The 27,032-nt window shown below is 49.0% G+C and overlaps 1 protein-coding gene and 2 long non-coding RNA genes across 5 annotated transcripts; 2 read left to right on the top strand and 1 right to left on the bottom strand.

The window, feature by feature from the left end:
* The first annotated feature begins 148 nt into the window (after positions 1 to 148).
* LOC132246648 (uncharacterized) lies at positions 149 to 5,976 on the top strand. Its single transcript, XR_009458043.1, has 2 exons — positions 149 to 2,013; positions 5,602 to 5,976. It is a non-coding gene; the product is annotated as an uncharacterized LOC132246648 (long non-coding RNA).
* Positions 5,977 to 7,020: 1,044 nt separating this feature from the next.
* Positions 7,021 to 27,002, bottom strand: SIN3B (SIN3 transcription regulator family member B). 3 transcript variants are annotated; one of them, XM_059720050.1, is made up of 20 exons: positions 26,886 to 27,002; positions 26,683 to 26,789; positions 25,562 to 25,715; positions 22,637 to 22,900; positions 21,823 to 21,966; positions 20,463 to 20,585; positions 19,871 to 19,960; positions 19,324 to 19,442; positions 18,600 to 18,807; positions 17,834 to 17,950; positions 16,827 to 17,065; positions 14,839 to 15,022; positions 14,004 to 14,598; positions 13,246 to 13,415; positions 11,961 to 12,134; positions 10,878 to 10,970; positions 10,485 to 10,579; positions 9,855 to 10,059; positions 9,629 to 9,760; positions 7,021 to 9,513 (listed from the first exon to the last, which is right to left on the bottom strand). In XM_059720050.1, the coding sequence occupies exons 1-20, from the start codon at positions 26,985 to 26,987 to the stop codon at positions 9,283 to 9,285; spliced, it is 3,546 nt and encodes a 1,181-aa protein (XP_059576033.1). In that variant the 5' UTR covers positions 26,988 to 27,002; the 3' UTR covers positions 7,021 to 9,282. The 3 variants fall into 3 exon arrangements, with proteins under 3 accessions (XP_059576033.1, XP_059576035.1, XP_014458964.1); XM_059720052.1 differs by lacking the exon at positions 9,629 to 9,760; XM_014603478.3 differs by lacking the exons at positions 26,683 to 26,789; positions 26,886 to 27,002 and adding an exon at positions 24,622 to 24,717 and having other exon boundaries at positions 25,562 to 25,651.
* Positions 18,750 to 22,643, top strand: LOC109282520 (uncharacterized). Its single transcript, XR_002089529.2, has 3 exons — positions 18,750 to 18,833; positions 20,059 to 20,300; positions 22,351 to 22,643. It is a non-coding gene; the product is annotated as an uncharacterized LOC109282520 (long non-coding RNA).
* Positions 27,003 to 27,032: the final 30 nt, after the last annotated feature.

Below are 27,032 nucleotides of genomic sequence, written 5' to 3'. Positions count from 1 at the left end.
GGGTGCACCCTCCTTCACTCCTTCGGTACGGGTACCAAGGAACTGCCCCTTATTGGTGAACTCCCCTTCAAATGCCCCTATCTCCCTGGAAGATGTCACTTAAACCATCATCCTCCCGGTCTGATCCGCAAGGGCCTTGAAACTCCCTGCTCGTTATATTTTTGGCGGCCGAGCTACGCCTCGTGCTGTCTTATCCTGGTGTTTAGGGAGAGGGAAGGGGAACCTGGTCAGAAGCTGAGACCTCCCCACTAAGGAGAAGTGGGGACAGGGTGAAAGCTGAGGCCTTAGCAGGACAGTGTCAGGGCACAGGGCCTCTGTGTGTCCTTGGTTTACATCGACCTGGTTCTGGTGTCCCCACAGCCTCTGGCAGCCGCCTGGCAGTGCCTCCTCTGACTATTCCCTGAGAGGCTGGGGGACGATCCAAGCAGCTCTGTAGCAGCCCTGGGACCCCTCCTCCCTGGGTTCAGCGAGCTCCCTGTGCCCTGGGGGCTGAGGTGGCACGGGTGCCACGGCGCAGCCCAGAGGTTGCAAGTTCGAGGCCATAGCAGAAGTGCTCACGGCGTGACCGGTCACATTCTGTGAATGAAGCTGTGAATTCTGCTAAATACCTTGTCACAAGGACACGAAAAGGAAAGGAGGTGGGCCCTGGGTGTGGCACAGACACATGGGAGGCTTGGTCATGGAAGAGCCTGGCAGGTGGTTTTGATTTGAAGTGCACCAGCCCTGGCCTGAAGGACAGGGGAATGGAAGCAGACAGGCGGCGTGATCTGGGGGCTTGGCGAAGGTCTCGTGTGAGCGGGGCCCCGGCAGGCAGGATGCAGCGTTGCAGAGGGACGCACAGGACACATCTGCAGCCAAGCAGATAAGGCTGAGTTCAGAGACGCACCATGCAAGGATCTCTCTGGCCCCACGGCTTCCGGAGCCGCAGAGAGGCTCCTTCCTGCTGACAAGGGGCCCTTGGCTGTGGTGTGTGGGGGCTCCTTGATCATGTCACCCCACATACAATGGTATGAGGCCCCCCGGGTCATGAGACTGTGTCACCATCCTTCAGGAATTCCCCGAGCCTTTGTCTCCTCTCCTGTTGGGATCTTGGGCTCTTTAACGCCCCAGCAGCCTCTGCCAAGTCCCAGGGGTCTCCCCAGCACCATCCTGCACTCCTTGGATATGTGCAGAATGGGTGCAGCATGCTGCAGAGCAACAGAAAAGGCTCTGAATTGCTTTTCCCCTAGCAGGAGACAGGCAAGCCAGTGAGATGAGGGGCTGCGGGGACAGCCTGGGGAAAGGGGATGCTGCCTTAGAGGCAGTGAGGGAGGGTGCTAGGTGTTTGCACACCTGGGCCTGCCTTCCATGGAGGGAGTAAGCACAGGAGCTGCCATGTGGCCAGCAGGAACTGTGAATTTGGTTTGGCAACTGGTTGGGAACTCATTTCTTTCTGCTTTGCTTATGAATGGCCTCTTCTGTGAAGGCTGCAAGTCTGAGCCTGGCAGCTGTTTGATGAGATTCCTTTATTCCAAGGAGAAAATGATCCTATTTCCTTTGCTGTTGCCATATTCCCACATCCTTGTGCCGAGCGCGTCCAGAGGTGGAGCTCCAGTGGGCAGGGACGATGCCGTATTAGATGTTTTGCTTTTGCGATTCTCTCGGGGTTTATGAACCATTACAGAATGACTCATGTGGCCGCATATTTTCCATGCCTCAACCAGGATCCTTTCTGTGCTCTGCATGCAAAGCATTAGACATAATCAGGTTCAGATAGTGTGCAAATCACAACCCGGGTGCCTATGGCCAGGTCTCTGGGGTGGAGTAGGGAGAGGTCAGTCATTGCTGCATCCTTTCTTTTTCAGATGCTGTGTGATCTTTACTGACTGCTTTAGATGCAGAACAGCTTGTCTGAAAAGCCTGGTGCCAGAGGTTTCCAGAGATGCTAATGAGCAGTGACAATCCTGTGATCCCTGCCTGTGGGATGACAGGAATGATTTGAAAGCTGTTCCTTGCTCAGCTGATCTTCTCCAGGTACAAAGATGACTCTTCCCCACAGGTCTCAGCCCTCGGGGTGCAGGGGAAAGCAGACAACAGGTTTTAAAGGCATTGAAGAAGAATGTAAACCCTGGACTTTGAGGGCCTGGAAGACCTAATACTGGAAAGAGAAGGCAGAAAGTTGTGCCTTAGACCAACAGGCCCAACTTCAGGGGCTCGGGTGCTTTTGGCTTCAGGTTGCGAGGTGTTAAGGTAGTGCCACTGATCCGAGAGCCTCCAATCCTGCCCTGGCCCCTGCCCGCACACGCAGTGCAGACAGGAGAGACAGTCGAACAGCGTTGTGGCCAGTGTCATGGAGTGTGTCTGCCACTGTCAGCAGAACCTCACATTTTCCAGGAGTGTAGCCCTGGCCTGGGCACCCCCCCGCCGAACATGCAGTCTTGTCCCACTCAGGACCGCAGGGCACAGGCAGCTGTGGCTAACCACTGTCGCGGATAGAAATGACGGCCCTTTACCAAGAGCCTCCCGCCAGTGCCTCAGCCCTGCCCCAGAGGAGGGATCGCAGCCTGGGTGCTTGCTGGCTCAACCCCCCGCCCTGGGGCCAAAGCTCAGCTGCAGTCGCTGGTCCCCTCCCTCTTCCTTCCACAGGAGGGGAGAGCCGCAAGCAGCAACCAGCGTCTTGGATTCAGCTTCCCCTGCCAGGACCTCTCCAGCCTCAGTTAAACCTTCCTGCCTCCCCCATTCCCTCCACACGCACCCAGATTCCCATTTGCCCCCCACCAGCCTTTGAACACCTTTGCTGGCCTCCTCCACACCCCAGCTCGTCTTACTTCTGCAAGAAGCCCCTGGGACAGGACAGGCAGACACTTGCCACCTCTTTGTGGGTGGCAGTGTTGCCCTTGAAGCATGTGCATGCACTCTTTGTGGTCTGGCCTCAGACCCCAGCCTTTGTGGGGGCTCTGGCTGGCAGCTGGGCCAGAGGTGGTGCATGGCAAAAGTGCTGAGGGATCAGAGCAGACCTTGAAGGGAGCTTGGGCCCCACCTGGCCCAGTCCCCTCAGTGCACTGGGCCATTTGCGTCGCCCAGTGTAAAATGACTGTGGTGCATTGCATTTTTCCTCAGTGTTTAAGAACCAGAGAGCACAGAACAACACTCCTGGCTCCATTGCAGGCAGCCAGGCCAGGAGAGAGGGGGCTGCTGGATTGATAGTGGTTTATGCAGACTGTCCTTAGATGAGAGGGTGGAAAGCTGTTGCTATGGCAGTGGGACCATGAGGACTGCTGGTACTTGGTGTGAACAGAGGATGTGCCTAGCTGCTTTGGGCAGAGTATTCAGGCAGGGATGTGCTCGGAGCAGGAGGGAGAGGACAGTGGAAAATACAGGCTCAGGCTGTGACCTGCTTACAGGGAAGTGCAGCAACCAGCAGGGCCATTGCTGCTGGCTGGCCACGACGAGCATCCCATCTGCCCCCGCCCAGCCTTCTTGGCAGCCTTCTCCAGCTGCTGTCTCGGCCTCTCGACTGTTGGTGCTTTGGGCAGAGCCCATTGCCCGCTGCGTGCTTGGCAGCACTCGCTGGGCTGGGGCTCTGCTCTCTGCTGTAACTGGACGTTTAAAGACGTGTCAGACCTCCACTTGCTGCTCATTCATGTGCCCTGGCCCTTCCTGTAGTGCTTGTGCTGTTACGTAAAGGGCTGTTTACAGTCAGGAGGCAGCAGTCTTGCTGCTGCCATTGCAGGGATCAGGGGTCTAGCCTTGTTGCTGTTCCACTGCACCAGGGAGCTCCTCCTGGCCCCACCTGACTGCCATACTTCCTGGACACCGTAATTCTCTATTGCATCTTTTCCAGGGGCGGGTAGGTAGGAAGGGGAGCAGCTGGCCTCCCTAGTGCCGACCGGCTGTTGAGCTGTGGATGTTGGGATGCCTCCTCGTGAGGTCGCTGCATTCCAGAGTCATTGCTCCGGTTCTATTCCAGCACAATGTCCCCATGGTGCGAGGTCATTTCTGCACGGCTGGCCTGAGCTCCAGCTGCCGTGGGGGAGTACTGGTAGCTAGCTGTTCTTTGCTGGGCAGTGTCCTCCGGACAGAGGAGGCCTATGGATGGGGCAGGCCTTCCCTGAGACACAGGTCTGTTGGCAGCACTGACTCAGGAAAGGAGCTGCTGTGTTCATGCGGCTGGACTGGCAGCGTAGCATCTTACCCAGTGGGAAGTGAAGCAGCTTCCTTAGGGGAACTCACCGAGACCTGTACCCACAGCAGCTAACAGGAAGAAGTCACTTTGTTCGTGCATGCGGTTCTGGGTCCTTCCCACAGGCTCGTGTCAAATAAGGAGGCAGGCATGAAACCCAGACCACAGCTACTCCTGTTAGTGTTTCCTGTTAGTTTGATTTAGAAACTAATTCACTCCTTTTCTGCCCAGCTATCGTGCAAGATATTTTTTAACTGTTCTCCTTTGCCATGTCTAAAGCTACTCACTGCTGAGTTTTCAGTCTGCGCTTGGCTGATGTCACAATCTGGCTGTCCCTTCAGAGGGCCTGTTCCCTCCTTTGTAGCCCCGAGGGACATTCTCTTTGTAAGAGGTCCAAGATTTCTGAGAGGAGGCTTTTGTATAAAGCATATTGTGTCCTCAGAGGCACCAACACCAGCATTTTTGTCAAATTATTCCATGCCATTTATGCATCAGAGGTTTATTTATAGGAGAAATAGAACAACTGCTTGTTTCTTGTGAGCAAATCATTTGCTAAACCAAAAAAAAAAAAAAGTTGCATTTTGTTATGGCAACTGAAGTGTTGAGAATGATGTAAAGGAAACTCCTATCAGATCTGGGTCACATCACTACAGCTTCACCTGCAAAAATATATGTTCATTCCTTTGTTGTGTAGGGCTCATAGGGAACACAGATACTCATGTCATCACACAGGTATTTAGAGAGGTTGGAGGTGGAAGGGTATTTTCATGATTGTAGTTGCACTGAAATAACGTATAGCAGATGTGCATATGATTTGGGAACTGGAGTCAGTTGCTTTATTCAATGACTTTTTAATTTAGTTTATCAGGAGCTAATTTGGTGTATGAGCTCTGGGAGTGTGGAAGGGGCAGAATGGGGCCTTGTGTGCTTGTGCCAGTGTTGCTGCAAACCAACAAAAGCAGTTTGTGCAGCGAGTTCCTAGTGGAACATTTTTTAAACCAGTTTCAGGTAAGCTGCTTTTCCATGGAGCTGCTGCTTTAGCACCTCCTTGCCCACATGGGGCACCTTCCCTCTCACCTGCCCAATTGCCTGGTTATGTATGCAGCTGAGCGCAACCAGCAAGCTGTGCTGCACTAGCCATGTGCGACAGTCTGTGTCCACTAAGTGCAGGGTAGTACACTACTTTCAGAGTTGTCTTTGCATTGTAAATTCACATCCAGTCTTGCTTTGCATTTGCTTCCCAGTATAGGCAAAGCCAAAGCAAGAGTTGGCTGCCTAGACGAGAATGCAGGCTGCCAGCAGGCATGCTCCAGGGAGCTTCTTGTGCAGAGCAGCTCAGGAGCAGTAGGATCAAAGCTCCACAATGTGGGACTAGGGAATGGGTTGGAGCTGACTGGACGGCTCTTGTGTTATGTGCTGTGCTTTGTTTCCCTTTATAGCTTGTGGATACTACACAATCCAGCTTCTAGCAGCGCAGCAGCCAAGTAACTTCTGGTTACCGCTTTCCAGACTACTAGGAGAAGGCCCAGAGGGTAAAACAGTAGAAGTGCCCAGACCAAGGCAGTTTCCAACAGGTTCTCTTGCCCCAACGGCAGGTGTTCAATAGGAGGTGCGGCCAGCCAGGGAAAGAACCGTCCCATCATCAGGGTGGCTGCCAGCAGACCCGAGTTCAGTTCTGCTTTACAAGAGGTGCCTTGTGCGGCCAGCCTAAGGATGCTCCCTGGCTGTTGGGCAGTTGTGAGGAGTAATGTTCTGCAGCTGTGCAAGCTCATGTACTGAGATAGGTATCCCTATAAAGTGCGCTGGCTAAGAAATCTTCTCATAGTGGTTCATTCATGCAAAGTTCAGGATTTTTAAGCAGCCCAATGCTTCCTGCACATTAAACATTTTGGCCAAAGTATTTCAAACCAAAGCTATCTTCGTCTTATACCAGCCCTAGAAAACAAATGCTACCCTAGGTGGGATGGCCTGAAGTCATGGCACTTCCCAAGCCTTTGGGGTAAGCTAATGATGCTAAACACACAAGGCACTTGGGCTTAGACGCACAAAGAGATTTAGCTGCCCCATGGCCACAGTAAGCACATACCAGAACGCAGGCAGTCAGAACCCCTGCTCCATGCCTGCCTAAAGCTGTAGGCATCTATGCCTATGCCACACTCCCAGATTTCCCTTTTACAGCAGATATTTCATGCAGAGCATCTGGAAAGGAGTGTCCGAACCCCTGTGCCACAGGCCTGTGTGCCAGATCGGGCCCTAGAGAAAGAGCCATGCCTACTTAACTTATTCCAAGCCAAGTGAAAGTTTCAACTGGAGGGACCTCTATGAAGCCTAGATTGCTGGGCTAAGCCAAAGGACATTCCTTGTGAGGTTTTGTTCATGCTAATCTGAAGGTGCTGGAGGTGGCGTACACGTGTTCAGCTCCTTTCAGGCAGAGGGCAGAGCTGAACCTGGTGCCTCTCGCATCTTGAGTGAGTACTACAGCCACTGACCTGCTGGTTACAAGGGAGGCAGGTGTCAGCAGCACCTCCCCAGTGTCATGGAAGAGGGAGAGGGTGAAATGTTTCGTGGTTTGCAGGTGCTGTAGAGGTAGCCAGGGCTCTGCAGTGCTTGCATTTATAGCTCAGATAAGAAAGCGGGGTGCATGGCTGAGGCACTATCAAGGGAGTAGAGACTCTTGCCTCTCAGTGCTCAGAGCAAGTCAGTGGGTGACTACCAGGGTCATCAGTCTACTTGCTGGCATGGCCAGTCCTGCACCCACCTCTATAGCCTGTTCTACAGTGTGGGATTAGGCATCGGTCACTCTGGTCCAGTCCCTGGCTCTAATGTCACTTATGAGGAAAGGACTCTGTGAGAGCTGCTGATTTATAAGCTCCATACTTTATTTTACTTGAATGTGCAAATAAATATATAAAAAAAACCTACATTCAGAGAGCTGGCAAAGCAATTACAAGCCCCAAAGCAAAGATCCTTCAAAAAGAAAGTCAAAGGAAGAACAAACTCTCTTTAATCAGCTTCATGCTAGCAGATACACAGCATTCAAGGCTGAAATCTCAGTCATTAGCAAGCCACTCTCAAACACGTCTGCACTGCCTGCGTGTTTTATTCACATCATTTGTTACTATCATGTTTGAGACAAGAGTGCTGTAAATTACAGAGTCTCACGTAATCCATTCAGGTTATAAATTAAAGTTTACAAAATAAGATTGCTTAAAAATGTCTGAAGTACACTTAAAAATGTTGGGGAGACCAAGCAGGGGGATGCATGAATGCATCGTGCGCCCAGGGAGGCATGGAATCAAATGCGTTTTAAGCCACAAGTTGCAACCTACCGTCTAGTGAACAGTTGTATCATAAACAATAACAAAGTTTGGCACAGTTGGTCATCTCTGCTGGGAGCTGGCAGAGAGTTGGACAGGACTGAGGTGCATTTGGAGAGCGGTCTGGAAGCAATAGGGATCCTGTGCACTGGATCAGTCAGACCTACCCCAGGCTCTCAGAGGTTCATGTTCATTATCTTATGCTCCTTACCCAAAACAAGCCAAGAGCTTGCGGGGGACGACGACGACAAAACAGAAAAACAAAAAACCACCTTTGGCTCGTTTCAGCAACTGAAGTTAACTGAAACCCTGGACAGCGAGAGCTTGGCTTCCTGGTGCAAAGCCCTCTGCTGCCAATCGCTGTGCTTGTGGCCAACAGTGCCTGAAGCCTTGCTGTCCCCCGCACAGGTTATCTTGCAAGAAAGACGTGCAGCTGGTACAGTTATAGGTCACAAGTATCCAAAAGGTTTGTCACGTTTTCCACTGTCAATGAGACAACTGCAGGACCAAATGCTGGACAGCGAGAAAAACAGTGAGACTCCCACTGGCTTTGAACCACAGGGAAAAAACCAAACAAACCACAAAGAAACAAACACGTGAGCAGTTCCAATTCCTCCAAAAGCCGAGAAACTCGGAGTCGGGGCTGAACAGGGTGCCATCTGCCTCATGGACACAACCTTACACAGACTGATGTGCGACGGAGAAACCTCAAGCTCAGTGCAAACGTTGTGCTCCAAGAGCTCCATCTGCTGACTGCTTCAGGGGTGACCAGCGCAGCAGTGAGGAGGAGTTCTGGATGCGCATGGGAAAGCCAGGAGCCTGCAGGACACTGTTCTGGTGGCTGCCACTCAGCATGCAAAATGCAAGACCCCTCACCATGGACATTACTCCCACTCCACACAACTCCTGAGCTCAGCAGGCAGAATCCAGTGGTGTGACAAGTTTGCAGAGCACTGGCACAAGGTCCAATATAGCACTCTGCAGAGGATGTGCCCAGGGCACCCTGCTCTGGCTCCCTGCTTAACCTTGCAGCCCGTGGAGACGTTTCTCACTTGTTCACACTGTAGAATTTTAGCAACGCAATTGTTTTGGAGTTGAAAGTTAGCTTCTCCTCTTGTTACCTCGGGGTTTGGCACTTCCCTGCCAGAAGTCGATACAAACACTGTGTTCAGAGCTTGCATTAGTACAAACAGATAATGTGAGGAGTGCCTGCAGTCCCTGGTGAGGCTGGCCATCTGTGCTCTGGACCCTCTGGCATTGAGGGGTTACAATGAAAAGTTCTGCAGGCTCAGGCCTGCAATGAAATCCAGAGAGACATGGAACAAACCTTTCAAAGAGGAAGCAGCTGCCAGCATCTGCTCCAGCATCACTCCTGCTCTGGTCTGGCTGGAGCATTACAGCTCTCTGCTCCTCTGCCAGCAGCGAGCCCCGCTTGTTCCATCCCTCTAGTGCGGTTGCCACCGGTCTCCTCTAGTCTGTCCACCTGTTCCAAAAGCCATCTCGCTCAGCCTCTCCAGCAGTGGCTGATCCACAGCAGACCTGAAGCTGGGAATCTGCTCTATGGCATGTCAGTGCCAAGAGCTCTCTTCCTGTCATGGTTTCAGCTCTCTTCATGACCTGGCCCAGAGGATTATGCTGCAAGGAGACAATTCTATGCCGTATGGAAATACATCATAACCCAAAGTAAAATGCTGTTTGGATAAATATCGTTAATACATACACTGCATTCCCACCACTATTCTCAGACTTAGTGTTTCACCAGCAAAGCTCCTGCTTGGCATGGTCTTGTGGACAAGTCCTTTGTCATGGTGAAGCTGGCCGGCGACTGTACTGCACCCTGTATCTGTTCACTGGGACCCCATGGACACTGATCGTCTCACAAGTTGTTTTGCACGGCACCATGTCCTCGTCCTCATCACCCATGAGCCAGTCTTGAACTAGGTCTGCTGCCTCCACAGTGACATTCTCTTCTAGCCACCTGCTGTGCCACTCGTCAAACTGCTGGTGGTGCTTGAGCAGAACCACTGGCTGTGCCTGAGGCAAGGACAGGAGAGATCAGGGAGAGGGTCTTGGGAGAGGAGGCTGGCCTCTCCACTCCCCGACTTTTGAGCCATACATAACCCCAGCCAACAGCACAGATCCCACCTACCTGCTTTCTGCATGGATCATCCTCCTGTGTGGTTTGCATGGTAAATCTGTGGCCAGTAAACTGAGGCACATGGCCTCTACCAGCCTCCTTTGGTGTTTCAGCCCAAAGAGGGCAGTACCTCAAGGGTGTAGCCTGGAGGGATTCAGGCACAAAGACATTTGCCACTTGTGGCTCAAATTCCCCATCACTGCCAGCACCCAAGCTACCACAATAGTAGGGGACTCACCTGTTTGGCCCGGCAGAGTGCACCCCGCCTGTACATGTAGTCCTCAGAGTTCACGATAAACATCATCTTGTGACTGTTGAGCTTGAACCTGCAGTCCACATTGCACGCGCTCTCCACCCCAATCAGCCTTTTCCAGGAGCTTTTGGCCTCGCTCCGCAGAGCTCTCACTTGCTTGCACTGCCACTTGCGGAATTTTTTAAGGTTCCTAGAAAAGAGCATTGTGACAGGGCGAGACACACCAGGTTACTCAGCTCCACCCCTTGAGCAGAGCTGGAAGCAGAGAGGAAGCATTAAACTTGCACCTGGCTCTTTCCAGGATTGCGGTTTCCAGACCCGCTGCCCTCCCGTCCCCTTCCCCAGCTGGCAAAGCATGAAGCGGTCAGGACTTACAGTCTCCAGCAAGTGAATGAACTTAAATGCTGCCCAAGGGGAGATGGACCATTCCCTCTCACGAGCCCTTGTGCAGCTTGCCATGCTGTGGCTGCTGTCCTGCACCCCAGAGGTGGCTACATTTCCCTGGAGTTGCCTACACTGTGCATCGTACAGAATCACCCCCAACATGTAGGACAGCAACAGGACTGCTGTTGGGGGGGCAGGCAGGGGTGACACCAGGGACAGAGGGGAGCTCACCTTTGCAGGAAGACTGGTTTCAGCAAGAAGCCATCGTTCTGGCTGCTTGGGGCTCCCTCCACCCCAACATACTGCTCCATGTAGTTGGCCAAGTGCTACACAAGAGAGACCATTTCCAAGTCATTTTCCTCTTCAGTCAGAAAAAAAATCAGGTACAACTTCCCAATTTTTCTAGCCTGCTTTAGTGCTTAGTTCCTACTACAGCCCCTGACCCCATGGACAGGTAAACCTACTAGTCTCCGACAAGAGCCTCTAGGACCAACTGTTACAACCCTGCACATGCTCGTCCTCCCGACACAAACTCACAAGTTGGAGCAAGGACAGAGGGGAGCGCCCCTAGCAGCCTGCTCTGCCAGTGGTGCTGAGGGGGTTCTGGTTCCACTACTGCATTACCTGGACCTCAACAGGATCTTCTGTTTGGGTTTCTTCTGTATCCAATAGCTCAATGGTCATGATCACTTGCCCTTTCCTCTGAAGAAACATTACCTGTAGCAAAGGGATAGACACAGGGAAGTTAGGTGAGGCTGTTCTCTTTTCCCCTAAATTCTGTCCCTGGGGCTTCCAGAACCAGCCCTAAATAAATGTCTCCTAAATCTCTTCCAGCCCCTGCCCTCTACCCACTCATCCCAGGTAACTCCTCCCGTTTGGTCCAGCTGCTGCCTCATCTAGACCTCTCACGTGCAGCATGCTGAAGCCAAGCTCCATCTTCCCTTCCAAGTTTCCTTGTAGCTCTTCACGCCCAGAGACTGCTGGCTGCTCGCCTTCCTCCCCATCACTGGCCTGGTGTTCTGGTTAAGATGCCTCTCACTTGCTCACCCCCGTCCAAGCTATTGCTAAATTCTACCTGTATGTCCTCTGCAAGTCTTTCCCTTAAACAATCCCTACAACTGGAACCACTACTCAGAGCTTTTCTTTCACTTTTCATGGCCACTGTCCACCCTCATGGACCAGTCCCCTGCAAACATGCTGGAATCCCTTGGTCTCTCCCTACTGAAAGCCCTTTCTGAAAGTGTCTGTCTGCAAAAACCTGCCTACTCTAACCCACAGCAGAAATCGACAAACCAAGATCCATGGTGTAAGTCAGCATTCCTGACTGTGACACAAAGGGCAGGAGCTGCCTTCTTTCTGCACTGCTTGTACCTTGCTGTGTCTTCACACTTTCTACCCAGCCCGAGACCAAAGCCCGTGGGAAAGGGGCACTCTTGTCCGTTTGCTTCCAAAGCAACGCCCCCCAAGAGTCAGCATTGCTAGGTCTGCTGTGTTTGCGAAAGAAACGGTCTCTCTGAAGGAGGTTTGATCACCTTTCTGAAGGAGGCTTGGTCCAGCAGCTGCTAGCTGCAGGGGCAGGACAACTCCCCAGCAATCTGACCCAAGAGACATTCTGTTCAGAGCAATCTGCATTAACGAGACACTGTGCTCTCAGGAAGTCAGACTGCAGCTGCCTGCGCTTCCTGTGCCAGCTCGCTCTGCACTCACCTTGAAGCAGTTCTCATCTGCCATGCAGCGCTCCGCCTTCCACTGGTAGCTGGTCTCCTTGGCTGCCCGCACACACCTGGAGGACAGGTTGCCTCCAGCAGCACCACGCTTCCTCTCATTCAAATAAAGTTCAACAACCTTCAGGCAGATGTCGTCACTCACAAGGTGGTGAAGCTGTCAACAAGCCAAGAAGAGTTTCAACTCTCACAAGAGACTTGCTGAATGGAGAATGCAGCGTCCACCACCGTACACCTCCAGCCACTTCCACACCCAATTCTGCCTCTAGACTTGATCCTGCATACCTCCTACGGGCATCTCTGTAACAGCAGCAGCCTTGTGCAAGGGGTACTTGCACAAGTGACTTAATGTGACTAGCACACGACTCGGCCTCCTGATAAAATGCTCATTTAGAGCATCCGATTCTTAAGCTGGTAACAGAGACCTAGGTATTCCGCTTCTGATGGACAAGCTGGGGTTACCAAGGGGTTGTGGGCTCAGTCCATTCTGCCTTGCTACACCTGCCCTGGAGGGTGCAGACAAAAAGGGAGGCCTGAGCTCAGGCTGTAGCAGACTGGGAGATGGTGGTGGTTGTCTTCCATGAAAGAAGCCTGCTAAGGTCAAGGGCTATTGGAAATGCCACGAGGCAAGGTAGGCCTGAAACAGACCCTGACAGAGTGGACGACCCTTGCCCTTGAGTCTGTTACATTTGTTTTAGGAACAATGCCCTGAAATTAAAAAAAAGAAATGCTGTGGTCCGTGAGGAAGATTACTCTGGGGTGGCCAGTTTCACAGAAGGGCAGGAGTGCTCTTCCCAGCTTCCGAGCGAAGCTCTCCCAGAACCAGCAGCAGCACTGCAGGCGTCCCGAGGGAGGCGAGAAGAGGGAAGCTGTAATTCCATACAAATTACAGGTAAATAGAAGGGAAAAGACAAAAGTGGCTTCAGCTCAAACTGCACTTCCACCGGTCTTCACTGGCAGTCATTTTTCTGACTCCCCCCCACTTTCCAAAACCTGAGAGAGAGATTACTGACATCTCAGGACAATGTAACTTTTTAAACTGCAATACTTTGGGAGGGGGAGGAGAGGTCTGGCTAGGAGAGGCCAAAAGCGGTTTTCGCTTGCTTGCCTTACCAAGATGCTATCACAAGTGTCAGAGGAAGCTCCTCTAAGCTTTGCTAGGTCTCTCCATCACGTGGTGAACTTGCAGATCTTATCAGCAGGCTGGGGAGAGGTTGGGCCCAAGCTGCGTGGTAGGGGCACTATAAGATAATTTGAGGGCTGGTTACCTGGCGGACAATATTCTGTACCAGCTTGTCCATGGTAAAGCCGATGTAAGCATGGATTGTGAACATCTCTCTCAGGGTGTCCTCGTATTGTGTGGGGTCAATGTTCCCATCCAGCAGACTTCTCACCATGTCCAGGAATGCTGGGTAGTATTCCTCCAGCTCCACCTCACCTGGGCAAGATAAAAAAGAGCAGTCACTTGCTGCACACAGGAGTGGCCAGAGACAGGAGATTTAGCAGAGAACCACACTCACCTCCACAATCTTGGTGCCACAAATGTTTTTACAAATACAGAACAAGATACTTAAAGCACCAGCTACGTCTTTCCAGAGAGCACTGTTGGCTCTTGAAAGACCTAAGAGAACAGCCTGACCATCTGCCTCGATGACACTGCACTCTCATACACATTTTAACTCTAAGCAACAAAGTAAACACCAAAATGCTATGTAACTATTTTCCCATGCTCTCAACATCTGTATTGGAGATAAAAGTATACATGGTACAGCAGCTTATGGGCTTGCAAAAGGTGTGAACAAGCTAAGACTACATCCCTTAGCTTTTAAGCCACCCACTAACTACACTGGTTACATGTATGCGAGTAACATTTATGAATCTGCATGTTTAAAGAGCCAGACGTTGCTGCAACTATACTGCTTGCAGGCCAGCATGCTGGTCCTGGGTACCGAGATAAAAATGGTTTTGCATAAGACAACTCCAATGTTGACAGCAAAATGGGTCTCTGACTGCAGGAGGGTCTTACTTGGTTGCTTCAGTCTCAGTTCCATGGCTGGATCATTGGTTTTCTCTTTCCTCCCATCACACAGGAGTTTCTCTCTCTCCTTTTCAGACCGATACTCTAGAAGCTGCTTCTGAGCCTGACGATAAATCTTTAAGAGTCTAGAGCAGAGAGTCTGGTGAAGGCGGAGGAAGAAATACCAGTTGTTATTGACAAAGAACAGGCTGTAAACGTCATCCAGAGTGTTGTGGGGTTCGGCCGCCGTGACATCGCAGAACATTGCTTTTGTGTCTAGGGGGCTGCTTGGCAGCACCGGTGCAAGCTTCTTGCGTAACTCGGCAGTATCTAGCACCTGCGCCTGATGGTGCTCTCTGTCCTCATCTGTTGACTCTTCAGAAATGCTGTGCTCAGGGGGTGGAGAGAAAAACAGCTCTGGTATGAAGTGATGCACTATTTGCCGAATGGTGGCCTGGTCTTCCTTCTGGATGGTGGGCTGTCGTTTCACATAGTAGCTGATGAGAGAAGCTGCATCTTCCAGAATCTGCTTATCCTCATAAATGAATATAAGGTGAGGCTCGTTTGTGGAGGAACTTCTCCCCTCTGAATGCTGCTCCTGATGCTGTAATCGAGAGACAAAGGGATCAGTTCTTTTCCATCCCTTCCCAGGAGCCACTCCTGCCACAGGAAAGCAGCCTGTTTTAATTGGGAAGTACCTCTCATCTGAAATTAAAGATCTCTCCAAAGCAGAAATGGTGTCTTCCTCTGACTACAGAGCACCCACCACAATGAGGCCCAGCTATGACTCCAATCCTTGGACATTAATTGTAAACAATAGAGCAGACTTTGCCAGCATACACACCTCGTCATAGACACTCTCAATCTCATTCAGCAAGCTCTTGGAACGCAAGGCCTTGGTATCATTTTGCTTGAAGTTGACAGCCTGGTGGTCAAGAGACTTCAGATAAGCTTTCTCATACTGCTCCCGCCAGATCTTGTTGAAACCCTGCTGGGCCTCCCGCCATTCTTCCTCCTTTGCTTTCAACCTGCGTGATGCAGAATGTGCTGTTCACCTAAAAGCCAGACTACAGAAATCCTTATGCAATGTTGTTTGAGCAGCCTGCTGAGATGCACTAACACTTTCAATATTCTTAGAGCAGGGCGGGCGCAAGGAACACTCTGATAACCAGGCATGCCTAGAAATGCACAGCTTCATAAACGGACATCAATAGAATATAGTAGTCTAAGCCCCCTGAATGTTAGAAGCTTGGACAAACCACAGGAAAGGGTCTAGAACCTTAATAATGCTCACACACTTCTGGAACACTATTTTCAGGACCACAGAGATCCTATTCAGCTCTCTGCTTCACATACAAGGGTTAGAAATGGCAGGAGAACTTATACGCCAAATGTAGAAGATTAAGAGTTAACAGGAGGGGATCTGAAGCCCCATTTCTTGTTTTACGTTAAACTAAGCATTTTTGGAAACAATGCCTCTTATAAAAGGAGGATTTGCAAGTCTAACTTATGTTTAAATGTATGCTTAAATACATTTGAGAGCAACTTGAAAGGAAACACTAGCTAAATCTGGACCATAAGAAGCCATTTACAATTGAAAGATTGGTTTAGTTTAGTTATGGACTTGGAGAGAATTTACTTCTCTTACTTCCATGGTAGCCCAAAAAACAATCCAGTTATACAGTTATCCTCAAAGTGCACAGCAATCACCAAATTGGGGCAAGGAAAGGAACTCTACTTCTAAGGGAACACACAGTTCCCACAAGAACAATGTGATTATGACAATGCACTATGTGCACACTCCAGAGGGTAGGGAATGATTGCAGGCAAACCTGGACAGGTTAGAAGAGTGGGCAGTACACAATAGGATGCAGTACAACAAGGACAAGTGCAGAGCACTGCACCTAGGGCACAAAAATATCCAGCACATCTACTGGCTGGGAAGTGACCCTCTCAGCAGCACAGAAGCAGAAAGGGATCTCGGAGTCATAGTGGACTCCAAGATTAAAAAAATTATCAGCAAAGCTAACTGCACTTTATCGTGCATCAGCAGATGCATGACAAATAGATCCAAGGAGGTGATACTTCCCCTCTGTGCAGCATTGGTCAGACCGCAGTTGGAGTACTGTGTGCAGTTTTGGGCGCCGTACTTCAAGAAGGATGTCAATAGATTTGAGAGGGTCCAGAGGAGGCCACTCGTATAGTTAGGGGCTTACAGGCCAAGCCCTATAATGAGAGACTGAGGGACCTGGACCTCTTCAGCCTCCACAAGAGAAGGCTGGGAGGTGATCTCGTGGCCACCTACAAATTCATTAGGGGGACGCAGCAAGGGGTCGGAGATGCTCTGTTCCCCAGGGCACCTCTTGGGGTAACAAGGAACAATGGTCACAAACTGACAAAGAGCAGATTTAGACTAGATATCAGGAAGAACTTCTTCACAGTGAGGGTGACCAGAATTTGGAATGGGCTTCCAAGAGAGGTGGTGCTCTCTCCACCTCGGGGGTCTTTAAGAGAAAGCTGGATAGGCATCTGGTTGGGGTCATCTGACCCCAGCACTCTTTCCTGCCTAGGCAGGGGGTCGGACTTGATGATCTGTTGAGGTCCCTTCCAAGCCCAACATGTATGAGTCTATGAATTGCTGAAATAAGCCCTTCTTACATGGAGCTAAGAATCAGCTAAATATCTGAGATGGGAATGCTGTTGTTTAATATTGCATGCAACTGCTCACCTTTCCTCAGGGCACAGTCCTAGGCAACTAACTTCTGAACCAACAAGTTCTCACAGCTTGTACTGGTTAGTTGCTGAGAGCTCATAGGTGAAGAGAGGAATTACCTTTTCAGAACAACAGGGACAGCAGTAACCGGGTTTTTCTTAAGACTCTCAATGATCTCTGGGGCTTTGTCACCATAAATACGGTAGATAGCTCTACGCTGGATCACTTCTGACGTTCCTCCTAAGCAGTCATCCAGTCGGAACTTCTCCTGATCCTCTTGAGACATCCGAGAGAGCTTTTTCTGCACGCTCTCTAGCACGCGTATTGTGGCCAAATTTGTCTCCAGGACAACATCTAGCTGTGGGAGTTAATACAGGATACAGCATAAGGAAAGACTGTGCAGGAGGAAGTGGGGATCTGCTATGCTCAGATAAGGATTCCTGCTAGAAGAGTTCTCTGCTAGCACTCGTAACTACAAGGGCAGTCTCCCTAGCCAAAGCAATGCTTGTGCAGGGAACATGTCAGGCAACTCAAACTATGGAGCATTGTAATAGTTTCTTTTGTCAAAGCTCTCTCTTTCCAGGATTGACCAGATGTATCTTACGGGATGTCTTGTGCTGCACGTGCACTTGGGAGAGCTGGGCAATACAGTGCACTTGGCGTTTCTGGTTGGAGGAGATAGTGTTGAGGAAATAGTCCCCAGGCCAAAAGCAGCATTTAAGCTACCACACAGGTAAAAGTACCAGCAGCAGCACTTGCAAGGGGTCTGCATGTAAAGGACAGGTCAAGTCCTCCAAGACTTTCCCTCCCCCCAGTACACAAGAGCATCATTAGGGTATTTGCCTTTCCTCTTGCAGACTAGAGAAGTGAAGAGTTGTTCACTACCTCTCATGGAAAGAAGCAAAAGGGGTCTCTTAGGAGAGAGTGACTTTGGGAACACAAGTCCACACCAAAGCCAAAGGACAAAAGAAGAGGGACTAACACAGCAAGAAGATTAATAGTGTTTAGCATTTGGCTACAGGCTACCCATTCAACCATAACCCTAATAACTTTGAATTTTGCTTTTATATAGAAAACTGACATCATGGATATGAGACTTGATAGTTAAATTGAAGAGCAGAAGCACCTCAAATCGTTCATCCTCACAACGATGCAGCTGCTCCTCATAGGGAGTCTTTTTTGAGCTGACAAATGTAGAGTCCTCAGACCAGGATGGAAATGAAACCCAGGTATCATTTAAAACCTGCAACAAAGTCAAATGTGACATCAGCCAGCATCTCAGGAGACAAGGACTGTAGGAATTGGCTAAAGTAGCAATTCTAACACCAGTATGACACCTAGTTAGATGGTGCACGCGTGTCCTGAGGGGGTGGGAAAGGGGTGTTAAATTAACAAGGGTGACCATTTCTCAAAATAGCATGTGTGAAAAACCCCACCAGGGAGTTCTTCATATTTCTGAGGTGCCCTTTGCTGCTGGTAATGGAGGCAAAGGTGCCAGTGCCAATACGGGCGGAGTTGGGAGCGCTCATTCTTGTAAACCCTTCTTCCAGTTGAGAAGAGCTGCTGTCACTACGCCATGTGTGACCTTTATGCAGACTTAGTTAAATCACTTTACCCTTCTGTATGGACATTCTTATGCACACAAGCCTGACTAATATAATATTGGATTTGCTCTTACTGGTAAATATACAGGGGCAAGCTAAACTGATAACCAGTTTTAGATGGATGAATGCACATACAAAAGTTGCAGCAGTATAACTTAAAGCAGTATACCTTCTGCATTTACATGTGCCCTAAACACTCATGAGAAGGCAGCATTTCTGACGTCACTCTGGGTTAGGCTGCCATTGCAGCCAAGCATAGGTAGTCGATAAGCTTAAGCTGCCAAATACCTCCTTGCAAATGGCTGTTCTTCCACTGCATTTTGGCTGTTGATAGGTTTTTGGAAGAGCCCGATAACTTGAACCTATACGTTTGCAGGAAGCATAATCTATTTCTCGACTCATTCCATCCCCAGATCGGTCACTCAGTGGAGAAGCAAACGAAAGCTCTTTCACGCCAAGGAATGACTTGAACTGTGCAAAGAGTTCTGGAAATTTCCTTGAAAAATAAACACATACAAACAGGTAAGTGCACTTGTTTGAGATGCTCTCTGCTACACCCCCGAACTAGTAATTATTTCTTCTCCCTCTTTCATATTTTAGAGGGTAGGGCAAAAACCAAACTAAAAGTAGCAGGTCAAAAAACCCTCCATAATTATCCTACCCGCTTTAATGACTCCCCTAAAAGTCTTTACCACCTTTTTCGCAGCAGGCAGCAAATAACTCCCTTCAGAATCCTATCACTATTCCTTCTTAGCAGCTTAGTGAGTCCTTGTTCATTGCCATGACACTTCCCCCTTCCCTTGGATGGGAAAAGGCAAAACACTTCCCTACAAGATCCTGCCACAAATAGATTCCCTTTTTATAGTAGTAAGATTCTATGGTATTTAAAAGTTGGATAAGATGTTTTCCCCCTCTAAATTAACCTTAAAATATTGGCTCACAAAGCCCAATAGAAAGCTGTAACGCAAGCAAATGTTTGAAAGCTCTACCATAATAGCCAGTCAGGACTTACCCTAAAAATGGGGTGACTAGCTGGAGAAGCTCTGAGCCTGACACTAGCTCCTGGTTGAAGAGTGCAATACAGCGAAGAAAGTTTTCATAGACTTCTTGACTCTTGAGTACTCTGCGCACCTAGGAGAAGGAAGGCAGGCAAAGGAACTATAACTAGCTTTATTTTTATACTGACATCCCAGATGACTCTGTCCAAGTGGTTTAGCCTAATAACTGTGTATCTACTGGAGCACCATACCCAGAGGCACAGAAATGCCAGCTTTTAAAAAAACAACTTAGTAACAAATTGCATCTTTATCAGCCTGAGGATCATAGACTTAGAAACAAAAATTCAGTAGGCAGCACACATGCTAGAAAATACAAGTTAAAGTTTCCTCTGGAGTCTCCTGAGCTTCTCCTGTTTACTGCCCTGCCCCTTTGAAGCCTGTACAGGTAGGTAATTGGGAAGGGCTGCCACCTGAAGGTATGGAGGAAGCCATACAACCCAACCAGTTGCTCTACACAGTTGAAAAGGCCACACGCACAACATGAGGGGCCAGATCACTGACCTTGTCGAAGAAAGAAAACTCTTGTAGCGTTCCATATTTTCCCACTGTTGCTACAGACAGGTCTTTGGTACCTCGCAGTTTCATTTTTTTCTGTTGAAGAGATCCAATATTTACTTCAATGTCTCAATTTTACTGAATGGCAAATACTTCTGCAAACCGCTAGCTCTGTGTCCTTATTCCCAAAACAGAAAAATGAGCGTTATCATGTCAAATCCCCTGTGATATTCTGTATGAATGACACCAGCCCCCAGCTCCACATGACAACAGCATGGCTCCGCATGAGGCAGAGTCCTGCAGACAGAAATTTGTTCAAGGAGGTCGGTCAACTCAAGGCTTCCAAATTCCTGTATGACTTGACACCTGGCATGGGCATAACACTTTGTTTGATCAAAGGACAATGTACTCCAAACACATCTTTAAACTTCCTTTTGTAAGTATCTTGAATGCTAATCAGTAAGTTCTCATCAGTGAGTCAGAGTAATGCTTCCACGTGCAGCACAACTTAGAAGTTAAAAAGCAATTGCCTAAATGCAACATGGATGATATAGCACTGTACAGTACCTGAATATTTCACTTATTTACAATAAGATACCTTTGCTGGGCCAGAAACAGGACGCAGCATCAATGGTCTGGATCGCTTCTTACTGTGTTCCAGGTTCTTTTCATGTTCAATTTTCTGGGCACTGTTCATTTCACATGGTCCATTTCCTGTGAACTGAAGGAAAGAATAAATGGTTTCAATATGTATTTCTTAGTTCGACAGAAATAAAGAACCCAATTTATTTGGGCAGAATAGAGAATATGGAGTAAGTGGGTGGCTTGCATACAACCAAGTAATAACTACAGCAACACTAACCGCAGAACCTTTGATAATGGTTTGAATCTGAAAGCACTTTTTTTGCGCACCACGGAGAAGTCAAAACCCTGCCACAGCTTCTTTATTGCTGGAGCAGCTAAATTAAAAAAAAAAAAACCAACAACCCATCACATTAAGGTACATTCTGTACTCCTGGAGCTACGAACAGCTCCAGGGCTAGATTAAAATTCTTGACTGATGCTACAGCAGCATCTGAACAGCACCCTACAGAGCTGTGCTGTGGCCCAAGCCTTCCTCCACTCCTCCCAAATTTCAAAAATCATCTTTCTGTGAGGTTTTCACCCACTGTCAACGATTTAATGGAGCTGCAGTTCAGGAACAAAAACAACATTCCTTTGACTTTTTTCCCCCCCAGAGGGAGCTGCTGAAAAAGCAGTCAGTTCAGACCTTCTTGTCAATGGAAGCTGCAGAAAAATAAGTGGCAGTCCCCCAAATAAGAGAGTTTTAACACTGCAAAATAATTCCCTCCAACTGAAAGCTGGATGGGTCGCAGTATATATATATTTTTTGCAAGCCAAGATAACTGGTTCTCTCACACAGCCCTTCAAGACCTCTCTCAAAAGTGGGGTGTCTGCTTTCCACAGTGCATAAGTCTCAGTACCAAGCAAGCTAGAGAATCATCTCTTCACACACCACTTCTAAAAGGTCTCCAGAAAATTGTAACCACGGCCCCCAAAAGCAGTAACTTCAAAGAAGTTACACAAAACTGTTTGCTACGCGTTTCAGCTGAGAAGGTGCAGGTTCTCTCTACTATGTCAGCCAGCTGCTCTGAGAAAGAGGTACAGACATGTCATCCACTCAGCTCTTCTCTGCGTTCCTTCACTCTGCAGTAATTTAATCACTCCTACCCCAGATCCCATTACCTTAGTGCTAGTGGCAACTGCACAGATCCAAATCCTCAAAGGTATTTAAATGTCTAATTCTGATCAAATCAATGAATGGCAGGAACCTAAATACCTTGTGAGGGTCTGGCCAAAATCCTTTGGTTATTTGTTTAGACATAATGCAGATCACGATGCAACTAGAAGACAACTCGGAGTAAACTATCTTTTACGCCTCACAAGAGCACACATACCAAAGACCTTTTAGCTTCAGGAAGGAACTGGCCAAACTCTGAGAGTAGATCCTCCTGTCCCCTGAAGAGATTTGCTACTTCAGTAAATACTTCTTCCTCTGACATGCCACGAAACGGCCGGCCCTTAGTGTTCAGCTGTTCTTTCTGCCAATGTACAGACAGATGTTAAAAGCTACAGTAGTCAAGTAGTACATTCTGGTTAGCAAGGAAAATGGAACAGACAACCCACTGTGTTCAAAAGCCAAATACAGAAAAGAAACCCTTTAGATAGTTATCAACTGGCCCAGGATTCTTGTAGCAGTACAGTATGTACCATATAGGGTATCCCAGTTTGAGCTCAAGACCACCTTGCAAGTAGCAAGTGGGGACAAAACTATAGTGAAGCTTCAGAGCCTGAGTGGCTCAGGAAAGAGTTGTCAAACTCTTTAGACACCCCTTCTGTGTGTGTGTAAATCTAGTCACAGTAGATAAAAAGCTTAAAAAAAAAAAAAAATCACAAAGTTAAAAAAAAATCCATTCTCCTTGCAGGGCTTCAGTGAGGCTTCTCCAACCTCATTCTCTAAACCAATGCCTGAAGCATTTGAAAAAGAATGTGCCTGGATGCTGAAGTGTTCCTGGAAGGGCTTGAGCTGAGCTGTGCACAAAGCCTGGGCTTGTTTTATGTTTCCCCATGTTCACATTCACCTGAGGGAGGCTGAATTTGGGGCAGCTTTTATAGTAAGCCACAGTTCTCTATATACAAACAATGTGTAAGAATACAGGTTTCAAGTGGCCACAACAGTAAACCACAATCTCTTACTCACAGGAATTTTACCTGGTAAGTGTGAAGAATTTCTAAAAACGATCTGTAGATTTCTGGGTGGTCAAGAAAACGGGTTTTGATCTTATTCACATAACTTATCGCATTGTTGAACTCCACAGAATCAGATTCCAAAGGGATCTGAGATTTATCTTCTTTGTACGGCAGTTGTTGCCTGTACTCCTCGGAACAGTCACTGTGGTTGTGAGAATTCTCCTGAGAGTAATGCAGCAATAATCCACTGCCAGGGAGAGCACTTGGAACAGGCTCCGAGGACACCTAGCGGCAGAAGTAATGCAAGCTACTGAATTACGAACGGAAACAAAGCTACAAGTTCAATAAAAATATTTTGCCTATATTTAGTCAGAGAAAAGTTACTGCATAGAAAAAGATTTAACCGCCCTGAGTTTCCTTACCTGTGTTACTAAGACCATCAATTAAAAAAAAAAAATAAAAATAAGAGCACAGTTGAATTATCATTTTTCTTTCCATTTAAACTCAGGGTTACTTATATAACAACCAATCCGCATCTTTCGTATGTTAGAATAGAGCTTTAGACAAATGTTTACAATGCTTGAAAGTCTTCAAGGTTAAAACCTCCTGAATAAGTTGCACGCGAAGGATGGTAATGTGTAAACACACTGACCGAGCTTCACCTTCAAGGTTTCCTCTCTGCCCGTTTGTATTCCGATTTGTATTATTACAAAACTTGCTCAACACAAATTTACAGTCCCCAAGTATTACCTTTTGGATGTTCAAATAAAGGCTATAACTTAACCTGCTAAACTTTAAGGCTTTTCTCAAACGTTTATATTTCCAGGGAAAAGAGGTTTGATTTTAATCGTACTGAGGGAGTTCCTAGACTTCATCAGAACCACTGGCAAATACCCAACATTTACATCCTCCAAAATTCTTGAAGGTAAGCGCGCCCTGCCCAGAACACAGATATTGTACAGTAAAAAGGAAATTGTTATCATTTTCTTACTGTGTTTGCAAAAACTCAAGCAATGATACCAGACCACACCAGTGTTTGGCTAAAGACTATCCTGGCAAATGTTGAAGTTTGTGATGTAGTGAGGTACGTAACTATGTCTCCTTATTGTAACTGCCCCTATAAAATAAAAGTCAAGCAGTCTCAGCGCTGAGAACATCTTTGCAACCTTTCACTAACGAACTCTAGAGAAGTAGCGTCAAAGGGTTTGTAGACGTGCAGCTGCACCATGGGGCCAGCATGGAGGAAATCCTACGTGCAGTTGTTCAGATTCCTTAGGAAAACAGCCTTTTTGAATTATGCCAGTGACAGCTGAACTTTATGCTTGTAGCTTACAGATGAGATTCAGAGGACAAAGTTATAGCTCACAGCCCTCAAGCTTAGTGGAATCCGAATGCATTGAATCTGACCATGCTCTCTGCCCTACATCTCTTGAATATGGCAATGCTTGAAAACGGCTTATGCAATTAGTAACTGAGTGTGAAAAGCAACTCCTCTCAAGCCAGTGCTGCCACGGCCTTTCTTAAGTGCCTCCAGGTACACGAGCAACACAGTTCTTTTGTCCCAGGCCAACCACGACTGTATGAACTGGTTCTGGAGCAAGTGTCCATCAGTAGCTAATGCAAGGAGGAAGGTTGAGGGATTCTAGCAGAAGAGTCTTTGTGATACTGGACCTTTTGAGAACTGGGGGAATGAAAGCGAGGAATCTCACTAACTCCCAGGGAAGAATACACTAAATATGAGAGCTCTCTCTGAATCAGGGGTTCACAGCAGGGGGCCTGTAGGCCTTGTAGATCATCTCTGAAAGTATTTTACCCAGCAGCGAGTTTCAAGTGTCAACAAGACCTTGTATTACCACAACACATGGTGACTTCATTTCAGTATCCAGTTATGAAGCCAGGTCTCCTGTTAGTCACTCAACATCAAGGCATTTGATGCACAATAATGCCATACTTCATCACCAGATTCATATTCTCTGCTCTGTGTCCTTTTATCAAAGGGTGGATACCTTCTCAGGTCCAGTTTTCATCAACAATTCTTCCACCAGAGCAGCCTCATTTTCAAGGGATTTTCAAATGCTGTACCTGGACCCACTGGCCATGATCTTGACAAAGGAATACAGAGTAATCAAAATCCAATGACCAAAGGTCCGTGAGAAACCTGATTCACTAATGCTTGTGATTGGCACTACATTACCCTATCCTCTTCACTTTAGAGATGGTTTGAATTCACCCTGCAGTATAGTTAGAGTAAAACTACTTTGTTCCAGAAGAATGACAGATTATCAAGATGCATGCTCAGTAGTCAAAATGCTAAATTTCTAAGTAATACAAAACAATCAATGCACGTAAGAGATCTGAAAGAGTAGTAGATGGTGGAAATTAAGGTTTATACAAGAAGCTTCTGAACAGAATTTTAGCTGAGACTTTTCAGTTACAAACTCAACAACCGCACAGTGATGAAGGAAGCAGAGAATGGCATGCATCTATTTGTGTTTTAATACCACATCCTTCAGTGCAGTATATGAGCATCTGAATAAAACGCGGCTATTTGTATCACGCCAGTAAACGTCTTGTGCCATAATGGGAAGGAGGAAATAAGATCTTTTGAAATATTCCTTTAAAACGTAAAGTGTGATTACAAAGACTGAATGGAGCATGTATACATGTGCACCCAGCCACCATCTCAAATCTGACTCAAATGTCTGGGCTGCAGCATGTGTGGGAGCTTTATTCCAATCAAACTAAGAAGCATTTCTGGAAAAGAAAAACTTTTTTGTAACCTCAAAACTGTTTTTTATAACCCCATACCCTCAAAATTTGAAAACCTTTAACTAACTGCAATAAAGGCAAACCAGCTCATTTACTATGCAGACCCTGCGTGCTACTTTATCTATATGCGCACATACATTTGTGTTCACGTAAAGTAATCCAAGCATGTTAACATACCTGACTAGCCAGCGGCGACTGTATACTCAACTTCCCGTTCTTTGGAATCTCTATTCTGTAGCCCAAAGGGAGGAAAGCGTTGAATCCTACAATGAGGTCGGGATGTTCGTGAAACAGCTGGGAAACGCGCCTGATTACGCCAGGGGTGTCAATGCTAGAACCAAGACGAAACCGTTAACTGCATGCAGGGTCTTTGTCACAAAATGCAACCACAAAGGAATTCATACGCAGGTACAGATGCATCAGATTGCAAAAATAACTTTGTTTAACAGCACAGGGATTTGAAAGACTTAAGCACTGAGACAGTGCTCACTCCCTGCAGGTATCTGTGAAGCGCCTACATTTCTCATGGCTCCCTCTACAAGATGTCAAACGCAGCAGGGGGAAGTACTGCTCGCTGAGCTCCGGGTACGTAGCGAAGATACCTCCTCCCCGCAGGCTTACGCAGCGACCGCGCAACGTCAGCATTTTGGTACGCTAGAGCCAGGTGTGCAGGCGTCAGCAAGAGCCCTGCCTTTCCCCTGAAACAGGCATCTGTGCAGGTCTGCGGGTCCCAGGGCCGAACGGTACCAGGCCGCGACCGCACGCCCCGCTGGAAGGTCCGTCCCCCGGAGGGAGCAGCGGGAGCGAAGGCCCCTCGACCTGCTCCTCCCGCGGCCCCTGCCAGAGCGCAGCGAGGCGGGACGGGGCAGGACAGGCGAGGCCAGGGGCGAATCAAGCTGGTCGCAGTCAGCGCCAGCTGTCGGGCAGCCGCGGGGCAGAGGGAGCCGCAGCCCGACCCCGCTGCGGGGAGGACCAGGGGAGACGGCTCGGGAGCAGAACAAGCTCCCGGGAGCGGGTCAGGACCCCGGACGCCAGCGCCCAGCCCAGCCCAGCCCAGCGGCGGCGGTGCAGGGAAAGGGGCTGCCCTCAGACCGGACAACACGCCCGCCTCGGAGCCAGCCCTGCCTGGAGCTGCCCGGGCCACGCGCCGCCGCGCTAGGACGGCACGGGGCCAAGCGGGTCCCAGCCCAGCAGCGCAGCGCAGCGCAGCGCGGGTGCCGGGACGCGCCGCCTCCGGGCTCGGGCTCGGGCTCGGGCCTGCGCCGGCTCGGGGCCGGGGCCGGGGCCGGGGCCGGTACCTCTGGCTCTTGAACTCCTTCATGATCTCGAGGAAGCCGTTGTAGGTGGCCGGGTCGCTGCCGAAGCGGATCTTCACCTGGTCCAGGTAGGAGAGCGCGTCCTCCACCTGCGGGGAGACGGGCGGGGCGGGGTGAGGCGGGGCGGGGCGGGTGGGCCGGCGCGGGGCGGGGCGGGCCGGGGCGGGCCGGGCGCGGGCACTCACGTGAACCGGCAGCTTCTCCTGGGCCCCGGCGCGGCCGCCGCCCCAGCGCGGGGCGCTGCCCCCCCGGCCGCCGCCGCCGCCGCCGCCGCCCCCCGCCGCCATGTTGGGAACTCGGGCACCGGGCGGCGGCCCCGTCAGCGCGTCCTC

Source organism: Alligator mississippiensis, chromosome 16 (assembly GCF_030867095.1).
Source record: "Alligator mississippiensis isolate rAllMis1 chromosome 16, rAllMis1, whole genome shotgun sequence".
NCBI lineage: Eukaryota > Metazoa > Chordata > Crocodylia > Alligatoridae > Alligator > Alligator mississippiensis.
This window is presented reverse-complemented; position numbering and strand designations above follow the sequence as displayed.

What these genes read in the sequence shown, in the direction of transcription:
- SIN3B (XM_059720050.1), bottom strand. Translation starts at nt 26,987, where the DNA reads ATGGCGGCGGGGGGCGGCGGCGGCGGCGGCGGCGGCCGGGGGGGCAGC. An exon ending in ACTGAGACTGAAGCAACCAA is followed by an intron (nt 13,416 to 14,003) that starts GTAAGACCCTCC and finishes TATCTTGCCCAG; the next exon opens with GTGAGGTGGAGCTGGAGGAA. An exon ending in AAGATCCTGTTGAGGTCCAG is followed by an intron (nt 10,580 to 10,877) that starts GTAATGCAGTAG and finishes TCTCTTGTGTAG; the next exon opens with CACTTGGCCAACTACATGGA.